The 14,124-nt window shown below is 38.4% G+C and overlaps 1 protein-coding gene across 1 annotated transcript; it reads left to right on the top strand.

Moving 5' to 3' along the window:
• Positions 1 to 1,503: 1,503 nt before the first annotated feature.
• Positions 1,504 to 13,909, top strand: cfdp1 (craniofacial development protein 1). The gene is made up of 9 exons (XM_032548304.1): positions 1,504 to 1,519; positions 2,474 to 2,578; positions 2,761 to 2,831; positions 4,359 to 4,479; positions 5,554 to 5,725; positions 5,889 to 5,998; positions 9,480 to 9,605; positions 12,435 to 12,593; positions 12,838 to 13,909. Exons 2-9 carry the CDS (start codon positions 2,565 to 2,567, stop codon positions 12,926 to 12,928), a joined length of 864 nt encoding a protein of 287 aa, XP_032404195.1. The 5' UTR covers positions 1,504 to 1,519; positions 2,474 to 2,564; the 3' UTR covers positions 12,929 to 13,909.
• Positions 13,910 to 14,124: the final 215 nt, after the last annotated feature.

Here is a 14,124-nt window from a genome sequence, read left to right as displayed (position 1 = left end):
AAACACTATTAAAAAAATTAGATAGTATTCAGTATCAAGCCTTGAGGTTATGTACAGGAGCAGTTAGAACAACTCCAACGTCAGCTTTGCTAATAGAAATGGGAGAGATGCCACTTAATCTCAGAAGATTACAGTTAAAGTCCAATTATTGGTGTAATTTAAAGGGCCATGATGGAACTCATCCATGTCAAGACATTTTAAAATCTAGTTGGGAAAAAGAAAAGAAGAAATTAAATTCTTTTGGATGGGAGATAGAAAATGTTATAAAAGATTTTGGTTTATCTGATATAAACATTAGTCAAACAGTTCCTCTTTCACCAGTTTATCCGTCTCTATTTCATAATAATGTTGTTGATTTAACTTTGTTGGAGAAAAGGAAAGGAGAAAACATTTCAGATCCATATTTGGTTCAATCATATTTAGATAGTAAGTACTATGGATATGTCCAAGTTTTTACAGATGCGTCTAAAAACTCAAATAGCAGTAATGGGGTATCTTTCATTGTTCCAGAATTCAAAGTTAAAAGATGTAAAAGAATTACTGATGGAGTATCAGTTTATACTGGAGAGATGATGGGAATTATTTTAGCTTTAGGATGGATTGAGGAAGTCCGTCCATTAAGAAGCATAGTATGCTCTGATTCAAGTTCTTCATTATATTCATTAAAAAATAATCATGCTATTAGTAGACCGGATCTTTTATTAGAAATTCAGTTAATAACATATAGAATTCAAGCAATGGGGTTATTAGTTATATTTACATGGATACCATCACATATAGGAGTAAGAGGGAATGAGTTGGCTGATAAATATGCGAAACAAGCTTCAAAATATAGTGATATTGATATATTAGTTCCATTTAGTAGAGAAGAAATCAAATCTATTATTAAACAAAAGGTTAAGGAAAGATGGCAGAGACAGTGGGAGGAAGATAGAACTGGTAGATGGCTGTACAGTATTCAAAGAAAAGTTGGTGCAATGAGGAGAACGGGACGAAATAGAAAAGAGGAAACAGTTATATCTAGGTTGCGGTTTGGACATACAAGGTTAAATAGTAATTTATTTAAAATAGGAAAACATCGAACTGGAAGTTGTGATTTTTGTGGTCAAGAAGAGACAGTAAAACATGTTTTGTTGTTCTGTACCAAATATTCTGTTGAGAGAAGGAAATTAGTTTGCCGGTTACAAGAAAATAAATTACAGTTAAATTTACAAGATATTTTGGGAAAAATTTCTAATTCTAAAGATATAAGTTATTTAATTAATTATCTTAAGAAAACAAAATTGATAGAAAAGATTTAAGTGTTGTTATTTTATTATTATTATTATTATTATTTTATTGTTTTGTTTGTATTGTTTTGTTTTGAGGGGGGTGTATTTAGTTAGCGTCCCGATCCACACTCCATTCCAGTAGATGGCGGTAATGCACATCTAAAAGTTGCTTGCCAACCGCTATAAAAACGGAAAAGAAGAAGAAGAAGAAGAAGAAGAAGACAGTGAAAAGAAAAACGGCAGCAGAGGTCAGTAAAGCAAGTATGACGGAGTTTTATGGCCAGGCTAAGAAATGTTTATTTTCAAATACAAGAATACAGTCATAATACTACTAGAACCAAGTCGTATTAGCAGAATAATTTTAATATTGGCAGAGTAAAGACGCAATATTGCCGGAAAAAAGTAGTTAAATTAAAAAGCTTAATGATATGTAACGTGACCCTCTCAGCAAGTCTGGTTCTTTCTATTAAATAAAAAGTTGTTTAAACAATCGTTTCAAAGTCATGGGGCTGAAAATTTACTTCTGATGTGCTAAAAACATTTAGTATTTAGTCATTTGTTAGACCAGTACCAACCATAACCTTTCAAGACCCTCAGTATTCCGCAATTTAGTGCAGTATGGTGAAACGTTATCATAAAATTACGACTTTACTCGTATTTAAAACCCAAATCAAAAACTCAGAGCCCGGCCCTTATACTCCATCAGAAGCAAGTAACTGTAGCTCACAGAGAAAAGGTCAGGAAATAGATGAAACCTATATTTTTATTGTTAATGCAATGACATGACAGAAAATAATTGAGAAACACTGCATTTAGCACAGGGTGATCATCTCCATTTGGCGTGGCATGGAAGAGACCAGGCTGCGGTTCTGCAGCCAGGAAGCCCAGGTTGCTCTGCCTTCAGCTGCATTGCTGGTTCTGCTGTCTGTCATCTTTAATTTTACAGACACTCATAAATTTACAGCACCGCATAAATTGTCTGCTTTGTAATTCTGTACTGTAAACTGTAGTACAGTGACTGATGAGGCATACTTTAAAAAAATATTAAACACACATTAAAGTGGAATGAAATATTGGGTTCATTTTTAAATCTGACAAAGTCGCAATTACAAAAATGTCCAGACAGATCTTTTTTACTTTGTGGGGGGGAAAAGGGTAAAAAAAACAAGAAATAAAAACTGAAACGGAACAATTACTTCCAGGTCATATTGCTCCGGAACCTTCCTAAAGAGAACGTCGTTTCCTTTCGGAGCTGGGCGATTTCGGACCGGAAGCTTCGGTGTGCGGGAGCGAATGGTTGTTGACGAGTAAGAACGTACTCTTCAGTTTGTGCCAGTGTTTAAGGATCCCGTCTTTGTTCGGGTGTTAAGGAAACGTCTGAACGCAGCGCGCGTTGCATCTCTTAAACTGTGTAACATCAAAACAGGCTGTTAGGAAGCACAGCAGCCCCTTATTATTCTGACCTCACTGAAGTTTTCCTCCCCCTCAGCGCCATGAGTTACTCTGACTACGACTCAGACGGATATTTGTCAAATGAAGATGCCGACTATGTTCCATCAGGTGAGGCTGCGGCTTGCGTTAAATAACGCTATGCTGTTGAATAAGAGGACGATGACATCCAACCAGATGTATTCAGTCTAGATGTAATATATTAATAGTAGTATTATGACATTAATAATGATATTTTATTTTATTATGACATTAATAATGATATTTTATTTAAATCTTGGAACAATTTACTGTAGATTTTTCTTATGTGGGTAAATATTATGTATCCTATGGTTTAAGAAACAAACTACAATTCTGACGGTATGAGCCATTATAGACAGCATCAACATGTTAATTACATCATATTAACATTTGTATAATGAAAACTGAGACAACACGCCGAAGCAGTCCTTGGATAAAATGAGTTCAGCTTTTGGTTCCGTGAAAACGCAGTGAAAAATATTCATCACAAGTTTAAAATTTAATGTTTTCAAATCCCAGACAACCTTCCGTTCTCACCAGACACAGACGCCATGCAGTTTAGAAAAAACCCTCACTAAACAAACAATATGTTTGTTTAGGTTTGTGGATTGACTAAAGTTTACTTTCTTTTTTTTTTTGCAAACTCTTCCTCCTTGCCAAGTTATCCTGTTGTGGAATGTCTAGCCTTTTTCTGCACAGCGGGTCTTGATGTGGGGGCAAACCAACTTATTGACCAGAGTGGTTTTGCCTCCAGATTAAGTTTTACTCACTCTGTCAGAAATTATTCTCACCATAAGCTTTATATAGATCTCAGTAACCTCATGAATGAACTCCATGAATTCCCACTGAGTTACCAGTCAGCTCATAACTAGACTTAATCAAGCCTTAGATCCAATTCACAACTCATGACGATCACACAGGCAGATTCCAACTGATCCTAATTATCACACAGTCAAATTCTGTTTATTATTCAGATTGTTACAAAGTTTTCTATCTAAAGAAACCCACCAGATTGCGTTGTGTTGTTGGCTTTACAGTAATTCCTCATACTGACCATGCATGTGGTGACAGTGGAGGGGAAAAGCTCCCTTTAACAGAAAGAAACCTCCAGCACAACCAGAACCTGACCATCTACTATTACTACCAAGTGAGGGTTTAAGAAGATGTAGAATACACACACACAGGCACTAATTACTAATTCACTTTGGCTCTAAACACAGTGGGCGTTGAAATGTTAGTCTGCCTCAGTGTCTGTCAGTTGACCAGTGAGCTCCAGGTTGTGTCTAAGTCGTCCTTCAGCTCCTGCTTCAGCACACAGCTACTAGAAGTTCATGGAAACGCATCTTGGTTAATGTAAAGTATTGAATTCCAAGAAAGTTCTATAATAACCCTCTAAAAATGATTCTTTCTTTATTCAGATGTTTTTTTTATTGCAGAAATAATTTTGATCATCTTGATGGGCCAAAACAGAAAAGGTTCAATCTGGTTTGATGTCAGATAAAGAGGAAAAAAGAGTGTGTCTTTTTATATACTGTATGTAAATATTTGCTTTCTATACACAAATAGTAACTTTCTGTATATTTTTAAAATTTTGTATGCCACTGGTCTTTCTTTCAGATGATAACCTCAGTGAGGATGACATTAATGAGTGTGAGAAGGAAGACCCCCTCCATGAGGATGACACTGTGCCACGTCCTGACCTCAAAAAGAAAAAGAAAAGAAAAGACATCAGCAGGAAGTGAGTTTGAGACACAAAAATCAGGGGTCCAATCAAAAGAACAACTTTCTGTCGCAGTCAGAGACTGAGCTGCACAGGTGACGCCGCTGTCACTGTATGATTGTCACATGATTGTGTATGTGTGTGTGGTTTGGTATTATGGTGTGATGACAGACAATAGTTGTGTGTTTGCACTAGTTAATGGAACTGTGGTAATGAAGTATGAGTGAGGCAGGAAGAAGAGGCTGAAACAGAGTCAAGGCTCCTAACGACGGAGCACAGATTCACATCTGAATCGGCTCTCAGCATTGATGGCCTGCCTCCAGGCTCTGACCGTTCTGGTTCAGAGATGGTTTGGTCATCAGAAACCAGGAATAAAAATCCAGACCAGAGATTATTTGACAAATATCCCTTTTTAAACAACACATTTTGTTGTGGTAAAAACAAGCTAAAAATAAATACATTTTCATTTTTTAAATTTAAAATCTAAAAGCTGAAAATAAAAAAATTACTTGTTTTTTTATTTTTGACTCCAACTGGCTGCGTCAAGACAAACGGAGTGTTTGAAGCAACCTGCTGTCTGTGTGTGTGGGGGGGTGTGTGAGGTTTTTGTCATTTCCATGTGTGTGCCGTGCCATGGTACCAGGTGCCTGGTTATATCTGAGAAATATCTTCTATGTTTTAAAAATATGAAAATAAAATGGAACCAATTTTAAATATCCCTTTGATTATGAGAAAAAACAGTTTATATTTAAATTATTTGTATTTAAAATGAAATCAAATAAGGTTTTATATGCTTTCAACGTGTTTACTTTTTCATTCTCATCTAGAATTATTTATGGAGTGTGCTGCTGCCATATAAATAAACTAATTTATAATGCAACATCTTCCACTGTAAAACAAAACAAAAAAAAACGTATGTATTTTTTTAGTGAGTGTTCTTTATATTTAATTTATTGACTGATGGCACTTTTTAAATTTTGTTGTTCTTGTGACAGTGACAATAAAGATTTATCTCTATCTCTTAATTAAAAATGAGTGAGTTTAGGGAAAATAAATGATAATCGTGAAGACTTTATGAATCGTTTGAAATAGGAAGAGGAAAGAGGAGCTAAATCAGGAAGAGTCTCAGCTGCCAAAGGAAGACAGTGATGATGAGGAGAAACGGAAGAAGAAGTCGGATGATCTTTGGGCGAGTTTCCTGTCCGATGTCGGATCAAGACCCAAAGATTCTGCGCCCAGCTGCCAGTCAGATTCCACTAAGGAGGTGAATATATTCCAGGGGAGACGTCAGAGTTTTTAAAAACATCAAGATGTTACCATGACAACCATCTGAACTACAGAATGTTGTGTTTGTCTGTTTGCAATCACCACTTTATGACTCTTTAAATGTCTTTGTCCTGGTTTGACGAATGTGTTTTTACTTACAGACTGAATGTTCAGTGTTAAAGGAGACTTCATTAAGTACAGAAGCCAAACCATCAGGACCAGCTAAAGTCACCATCACTAAAGTGTTTGACTTCGCTGGAGAGGAAGTGAGGTCAGTGTGTGAATCCTGCTGCTGTTCTGAGACACATAACAGGTTTTTGTTTTATTAAAGCTCAGAGACACAGAGCATTGTTTACATCATTAATTATTTGACTGTTTGCTATCAGTTCTCGCCGTATGTATGGGTGAGAACTATCATTTACACAATGAACAGCAGATGGAGCTGCACACACACAACTACTGTCTGGACTAAACTTAAACATACAGTAAAATATCATTACTGTACTATACACATATTTAAAATATGTTTCTGCTAATATTTGAATATTACATTATATTTATTGAATTCTTTTATAACACAAACAAATGATAGTGATACATTTGACAACAACACCAGGCAGGTGTGGCAGGGTGTCCAGCACATTACAAACTACAGATCCAGCAACCAGCCATGCACGGAGGGAACCACTTCCCTGGCAGAGGAGATGAATATCTTCTTTGCCCGCTTTGAGGCGACACCTACCACAGCTCCATCACAGCTGCCTGTCCACAGCAGCTCTGCTCTCACAGTAGAGGAGTGTGAGGTGAGGCGGAAGGTGAACCCAAGGAAGGCTGCGGGACCTGACGGTGTGTCGGGACGGGTGCTTAAAGACTGTGCAGACCAACTGGCTGGAATCTTCACAAAGATTTTTAACCAGTCCCTGTCTCAAGCCACTGTCCCTCCCTGCCTAAAGTCCTCTACCATTGTCCCCCTGCCGAAAAGAACCAACATCAACACCCTGAACGACTACCGTCCAGTGGCACTCACACCGATCATCATGAAGTGCTTCGAGAGACTGGTGCGGAGTCACATCCTCGCTGGCCTGCCTGCTGAGCTGGACCCTCTCCAATTTGCCTACAAAGCAAAGAGGTCCACAGAGGACGCTGTATCCACAGCACTTCATGCTGCCCTGACCCACTTAGAGAAGCAGGGGAGCTACGTCAGAATGCTCTTTGTGGACTTCAGCTCAGCATTTAATACTATACTTCCCCAACGTCTGGTGTCCAAGCTAGCAAACCTTGGGCTCCCATCAGCCACCTGCAGTTGGATCCTGGACTTCCTAACAGGTCGCTCTCAGAGGGTCAGACTGGGCCCCCACACTTCCACTGCTCTGAGCCTGAACACCGGACCGCCACAGGGCTGCGTGCTCAGCCCACTTCTCTACACTCATGACTGTGTCTCCAACCACCTCAGCAACAAGATCATAAAGTTTGCAGATGACACGACTGTTGTTGGTCTCATCTCAGGCGGGAAGGGGGAGCTGGAGTACAGGGATGAGGTGAAGCGGCTGTCAGAGTTTTGCAAAGTCAATAACCTGCTCCTCAACACCTCCAAAACAAAGGAGCTGGTGATCGACTTCAGGAAGAACAAAATGGACATCCAGCCTCTCACCATCAGTGGGACCTGTGTGGAGAGGGTCCCAGTGTTCAGGTTTCTGGGCATGGAGTTGGAGGACAAGCTAACCTGGAGCACCAACACCAAGGAGCTGTTGAAGAAGGCACAGCAGAGACTGTACTTTCTGAGAATACTCAAGAAGAACCGTCTCCCCTCAGACCTGCTGCAGGCCTTCTATCACTGCTCCATAGAGAGTGTGCTCACGTACGGTCTGTGTGTCTGGTACGGCAGCAGCACATCCGCGGACAAGAAAGCGCTCCAGAGGGTTGTTAGGGCAGCAGAGAGAACCATAGGCTGCCCCCTCCCCACTATGGAACAGATTTACACTTCCAGGCTCCACAAGAAAGTTTTGGACATTTTAAATGACTCTTCACACCCTGGCCATGGTCTCTTCCAGCTGCTGCCATCAGGCAAGAGATACAAAGCAATAAAAACCAGGACAAATCGCCTAAAAAACAGTTTTTACCCGATGGCACTCATGGCACTAAATTCAAAGGCATAAGAACTTCTGCTCTTGACACCACTTTGTTAAAAATGTAAATTCTGTTGCGAGGCGCTGCAACCATCTTCTGATGTCTATTTATTTCTCATTTTGTACTATTTATTTCTTTATCTTTGTATATTATGTATATACACATAACCTGCATCTTAACTCGAGTCGAGCAAATCTCAATCTCGTTGTAATCTGTTGATGACAATGACAAATAAATCTTATCTTATCTCTTATCTTATCTTATCTTGCATATGATTAACATTAAACAACTTAATCCCAAAAGAAAACAGAAATAATAAAAGAATAGATAACAAATACATAGCATGAATAGCAGAAAAACAAACAAACAAAAAAACCCTAAGGACTAAGCATCATTTTTTAAAATTTTCTCCATAATGCCTCAGAAACTCAGTCAACAGTGATGAGTAAAATTTACTCCCTTTCCTCTAACAATATAAATGCGTTTTTCCACTAGCCCGCCTCTGACCGGTTTGGTCTCGGTTCGCCTCGGCCGGATTCGTTTTCCATTAGCAGATCTGGTCAGACCAAAACTGCATCATATTAGCTTAGTGTGATGTGAATTTGATTTTTTTTTTGTTTTTGGAAAGTAAAATTCATTCTATTGGTTTCCATTGTTTTGGCTGCATTGCCTAAATCCAAAAGGTTTCTCGTTTAAAAAAATAAAGTGCCAGAATATAATTATATTTATATGTATAATGAAATAATCTGCTGATCTCAGAGTCTTTATCATTAAGTTTGGGCCAGCAATAAATTTCTATAAGACAAAATGAAATATGTGAGTTTTTTGGGTCCATCAGAATCAGAACCTCAAGGTCCTGGTTCAGATGAACCTTTAATACAAACATCAGCGACACTCAGCTGATATTTGTATCCACTGGTGTTAAAACCCAAGGATCTCTCGCCAAAGATGAATGTGTTGCAAATGAATTCTTTCTATTTGCTTTACCTCCATATCTCTTTGACTGTGATGGTTCTCTCGTCTCTGGTGGCTATTGAAATTCATTTTTATTTGTTAAATAACATGGCACAATATTAAAGTTTAATCATGGTGTTTATGTTTTGTCTTTATTGAGTAATATTGCTCTAATCCGTCCCACTCAGGCGTCTGTAACCCACATAATTTGTGGAACACACAGCAAATATAATCTCTGGCACTTTTTCTGGTCCACAGACCCAGAGCATCCAGACATATCGCTGCTGTGTCATCATATGATGTTTTACTGGATTTATAAGATAGTACTGCTGCTCAGAATTGGCATTGCTGGAGGAAAGTTGTCATCTATTTTATTAATTTTATATATGTTTATTTATATCTTCTAGATATATGACCAGCCATGTTTTCTGTCATTGTATCTACTGTCATCACATAGTGACAGTTTCAAAATTTATGTAAATGAAAAACATTTTTATAAAAGTTACATACTGCAGCTGTAAGTATTCACCATCCTGTAGAAGCCTATTGCTAATAATTGAATGTTACGTAAAAAAGACTCAGTGATTTAGTGACGACTAGCTCTCTTACCTGCTATCCAATGACCAAACACAGAAGCAGAATCGGTATTCATGTGCATTTGTCTGTCTTAGGGTTGATAAGGAGGTATCAGCTGACTCCAGGGAAGCTAAAAGTTATCTGAAGAGTCAAAGTGCTCACCAGGAGCAAGATGAAGAAACAAGCTCATCTCACACACAGTCATCTCTTCCTGGTCCCAGGTAAACACACACCTTACAGAATGTTTGGCCTCACCAAAATATCTTTAGACATAATCATCAGTTGCATGTTAAAAAAAATACTAAGTGTGCCTCAGTTTGTCTCTCCATAGTTATTGTCTAGCTAAAAGCAGAGATAAAGATTTACTCAGAAGCCTGCAGGTATCTTACTCTGTATGGAGATACATCTGCAAAAATTCAAATATTGTGAAAAAGTAGTGTATGGGGTCTTGTCAAGAGAAAGAAGAGTCACCAGAACCAACCATGGAGATGACCTGAAGGCAGAACTGAAAGCAGCCTGGGCTTCCAGTACACTTCAGCAGAACCACTGGCTGGTCTCCTCTATGCCACGCTGCATTCATGCTATAATTTATAATCCCAACATTGATCTGATGTAATATTCAAATTTTTGAGGCATTGAATTTTGGGGTTTCATCAAAATGTCAAGAAATAAAGACTTGAACTATTTCACTACATGTGATGAATTGATGAGTTTCACTTTCTGAGATTTGAAGCAGGAATGATATTTTTGTGATAATTACATTTCAAACTGCCAAGAAGTAAAGTTTCCCCAAAAGCAACATGTCACTGCATGTTTGCTCATTACACATGCGCTAAAAGAAATACTTCACGTCTCAATCATTATTAAAATATTGGTCTAAAAATAATAGCACATTATATATGATTAAATTATATTAAATAAAACAATAGTTGCTATAAGAACTTATCTTCCTAGACAATGGTCTAATTCCCTTAATTATTGCTAATTGTTAAAATAAGTTTGAAGATTATAATTTAGTAGAAAATTGTCTACATTGAGTTTGACTGTAAAGTTTTAACACACGGTGCGCCCTCTAGTGGACACATTGTGTACAAGAACAGATCTTTATTTGCCAAAAGAAAAACAAATATCCTAATGGAAGTATTACTATTAACTCATGAGTACGTGCAGTGACAGCACATAAACCGATGCTGTTACACCTTAGCAAAAAGGCATACTTTACGTGATGTTGACATGCTGTTAGCATATAGTTTGGACATTAAATAGTGGTGAAATTTTGACGCATAAACATGCCAACTTTTTCGCTATGCTTTCACACTGTATATGCTTAAAAGTATACAACATGAAAGTTAAATAAAATGTTCAAGCCTATTTGTCCTGAGAGGCTTTTCATATTTGTAATTCATTTAACTTCCACAATGTTAAAGGGAGGGGGGATGTGCACATCCTTTTTCCAGAGAAGAAAGCTCTGGCAGCAGAGAGGAAATGGGAAATAGTTCTGTAGCAAAAGGGAACCACAGTGTCCACAGCCCATTTCCTATCTGTGTGTGGGGGTAGGTGGGGGTGTGTGGGCGTGTGTGTTGGCCTAGGATGGGTGGGGTGATAGTGCTAAAAGAGTAGAACACACAGGAGGAACTTGAGTTCTTTCACACAATACAAGAGGGATGATATAGATATAGAATATTATCACTACAGATGAAAGTCATTTGTAGTTCAGTGATTCTTGAGAAGTGGGACAAAATGGGTTTAAAATTTTCCCCCCAAAAATTTAATTATTCCTTAAGCTTATGTATACAAATGTGACAAATAATGTTTTGGAAATGTAAAGATGTTAAGGTGCAGACTCCCAGTTGCAACATTTTTAAAAAAATTGAATTTTTAATGGACCTGACCCAGAACTATGTCATCACCATCTGCCAAAAATAAATATAAAATTATTTTTTTAATGACCCTATTAGTGATATTTTTACTCAGTTTTCTCAAGAAGCATTTGTCTGCTCAAGAAACAAAAGAAATATTATTTAAAATTGAAAACATAAAATCCATCTGACGGAGTTGACGCCGAACTGAAAGTGATGACAAACTAGTGAGTAAAAAGAAATACTATATGTGTGTGTGTGTGTGTGTGTGTACTTGGAACTGAAATGTTCCAAGTATAACATTTCAGTGATTAGAGTTGCACTCAATCTGCAGCGTATTAGTGAGACTTTTTGTTAATGAAGAAGTGAAGCCCAGTAAAATAACAGCAGCACATTTAGTATTAGAAACATTAAACTGGATCCTTTATGATGAAGGTTTAATCTGTTCTTTTGAATCTAAACTGCAAGACTTCCTCGATATTTCTATTTTCCTGCTGCAGCTTTGGAAAGATATCAAACCTATTGACACAGTAAACAGGAGCACAGCACAGTTCACAGTTGATGGCAGTTCAGCTTTTAACTTAGGTTTTGAGGGAAAATGATTAGAAGATTGAAGACGATGATTTACAGAGAGAGAGTAATTAGATTAAGTTTATGTTTAGTGCAGCGGCAAACCAAGCATCAGCAAATTATAATCTGAGTTTATTTCGGCACAGCTCTCATGGTTGGATGTCATTTTAAAATGCCAAAATAACTGCTGTGAAATGGTTGTCAGTAATTAACCAAGCAGGACTTTGTCATGCAGCATGAAATTACAAGGCTCATCTCCTCTGATGTATTATTATTCCTTCACAAAGTGATTGATTGGAACTAACTTTGATCTGCAGGTTCTCACAGCAGAAGCTTTCATCTCAACATGACTTCAGCTGAGAGCACTGTGTTGACCACAGATGTAACACACACTCTAAGATGTAGAAGTAAAAACTTAAATTGTGTTCAAATTTAGGTGAAAAATAGACTGACATTTTTCACTCCAAAACCAGTCGATACAAGGTTAGGTCATCATCGTCAGGTGAGGTCAGCTCACTGTGAGCTCCACAAACAGAAGCTCAACTACTAGGGCTGTTCAGCTCTCCTGTGAATGTGTTTCAGCGTCTGTCATCTCTGCTCTCACCTCCTTTGTTTCTGCAGTGCTAAGCGTCCAGCAGGCATGTCCAGCATCCTTAATCGGATTGGAGGAAAGAAGCAAAAAATGAGCACCCTGGAAAAGTCAAAGATGGACTGGGATGCTTTTAAATCAGAGGAGGGCATCACAGAGGAGCTGGCTATCCATAACAGAGGCAGAGAAGGGTAAGAGAGCAGAGTGTCTTAGTGTCGAGACACTGTATGTCCCCAGGTCTCTGAGGATCTGCTGACATCTGTCTGAACTCTGTCTTTATTTTGCATTTGATTCAGAGAACTGGACCAACTTGCAGCCATTCAGACACAGCAGATCATTTTACGTACATATTACACAGGGAGTTGTTGAGCCTCTCTGTGTGTTAGGATGTGTTTGAGGGAAGGTAAGGCTAATTTTCTCTTTTTGTGTGTTTAGTTTTGTGGAACGAAAGAACTTCCTGGAGCGCGTCGACCACCGGCAGTTTGAGCTGGAAAAAGCAGTCCGACTGAGCAACATGAAACGATGAGACACTGATGAACAACAGACCGGCATGCGGAGCGGAGCGGAGCGGGGTTTGAACTCCTGTAACTTGTTTCCCACCCGACAGAGTTGATGTTCATCCTGTAATAGGAGATGTGACTGGCTCTGTGGCTGAGCCTATTTCAGGCTGGCTGTATAAATAGGTTGAGGTCAGGTAATGGACGGGTGTTGATGCCTCTGGGGGTTCATCCTTGTGAGAACCAGTTTGTGTTTGCTGCTTTTACTGCAGCTCACATCAAGTTTCAAATTAATTATCTCTGGAGTGAATATTGATTCAGTCTGACATGTGACTCCCTCGCATTCCAATCATTTCCACTTTTGGATTAACTGATATCTCTGTTTCACAGCTGAGCTGTACAGGTGCACACAACTGGCTGTCCTGTTTGTTTAAGGATCACAGAGCAGAAATAAAACTTTACCTTTTGTAACTTATGTTTGTATGTCATCAAACATAAGTTACACATTAACTTATGGAATAACCAGCTGGATATTCCACAAGAATCAGAAGTCAAAGTTTAGGATGTGGTTATGGAGGATTGTACCTTAGCTACTGCTTGTAAATGAACCAATGTGGTCTGTGTGGTGTTTGAGGTTGAATCTGTAAATATACTGTTAATCTGTTACTTTTAAAAGGAATTCAGTTTTATTTTGAACAAAACGGCTGATTTCATTTTCTGAACTCACTGGAGGATTAGCTGTGTGGATGTGACAGCAGGGTCAACAGCCCCTCCTCCAGCAGGGTCCCCCTCTGAACACTCACTGCTTCCAGCAGCAGAGGCTCTGTCTGCCTGGGAGCTCAGAGCAGCAGCAGTCCGTCTCTGTTCTTCCTCACTGAATGGGAAAACTCACCAAGGCATCCACCCTGGCTTCCAGAAGACTGTGAAAAGGGCTTTTTAAGTAGCTGTATTGTTTTGTTCTATTTTTGCCATTGTTTAAAATAATAATAAAAGAAAAATTGCCAAATGATTTTTTGCACATATATATTCGGTTATTTAGCTGTTTTTATTTTTCTACATAACTTGAATTCAATGTTAGACGTCTGTGTGTAATTTGTGTGCAGTGTTTTAAAGAGTTTTTGTTACAGAACCCGTGTATTTTTAGCGTTGTGCTTTCAGAATCTAAATAACATCCAGAAAATCACATTGTATAATTTTTCCTTCTGACTGAACTGTTTGCCCGTCA

Source organism: Xiphophorus hellerii, chromosome 2 (genome assembly GCF_003331165.1).
Source record: "Xiphophorus hellerii strain 12219 chromosome 2, Xiphophorus_hellerii-4.1, whole genome shotgun sequence".
NCBI classification, from domain to species: domain Eukaryota; kingdom Metazoa; phylum Chordata; class Actinopteri; order Cyprinodontiformes; family Poeciliidae; genus Xiphophorus; species Xiphophorus hellerii.
The sequence above is the reverse complement of the archived record's forward strand: the minus strand, read 5'-3'. Positions and strand labels throughout refer to the sequence as shown.

Bases quoted from the DNA above. Each gene is read 5' to 3' on its own strand.
- cfdp1 (XM_032548304.1), top strand. The intron at 2,832-4,358 runs GTGAGGCTGCGG...TCTTTCTTTCAG, and splicing joins TGCCGACTATGTTCCATCAG to ATGATAACCTCAGTGAGGAT. The intron at 9,606-12,434 runs GTAAACACACAC...TTGTTTCTGCAG, and splicing joins TCATCTCTTCCTGGTCCCAG to TGCTAAGCGTCCAGCAGGCA.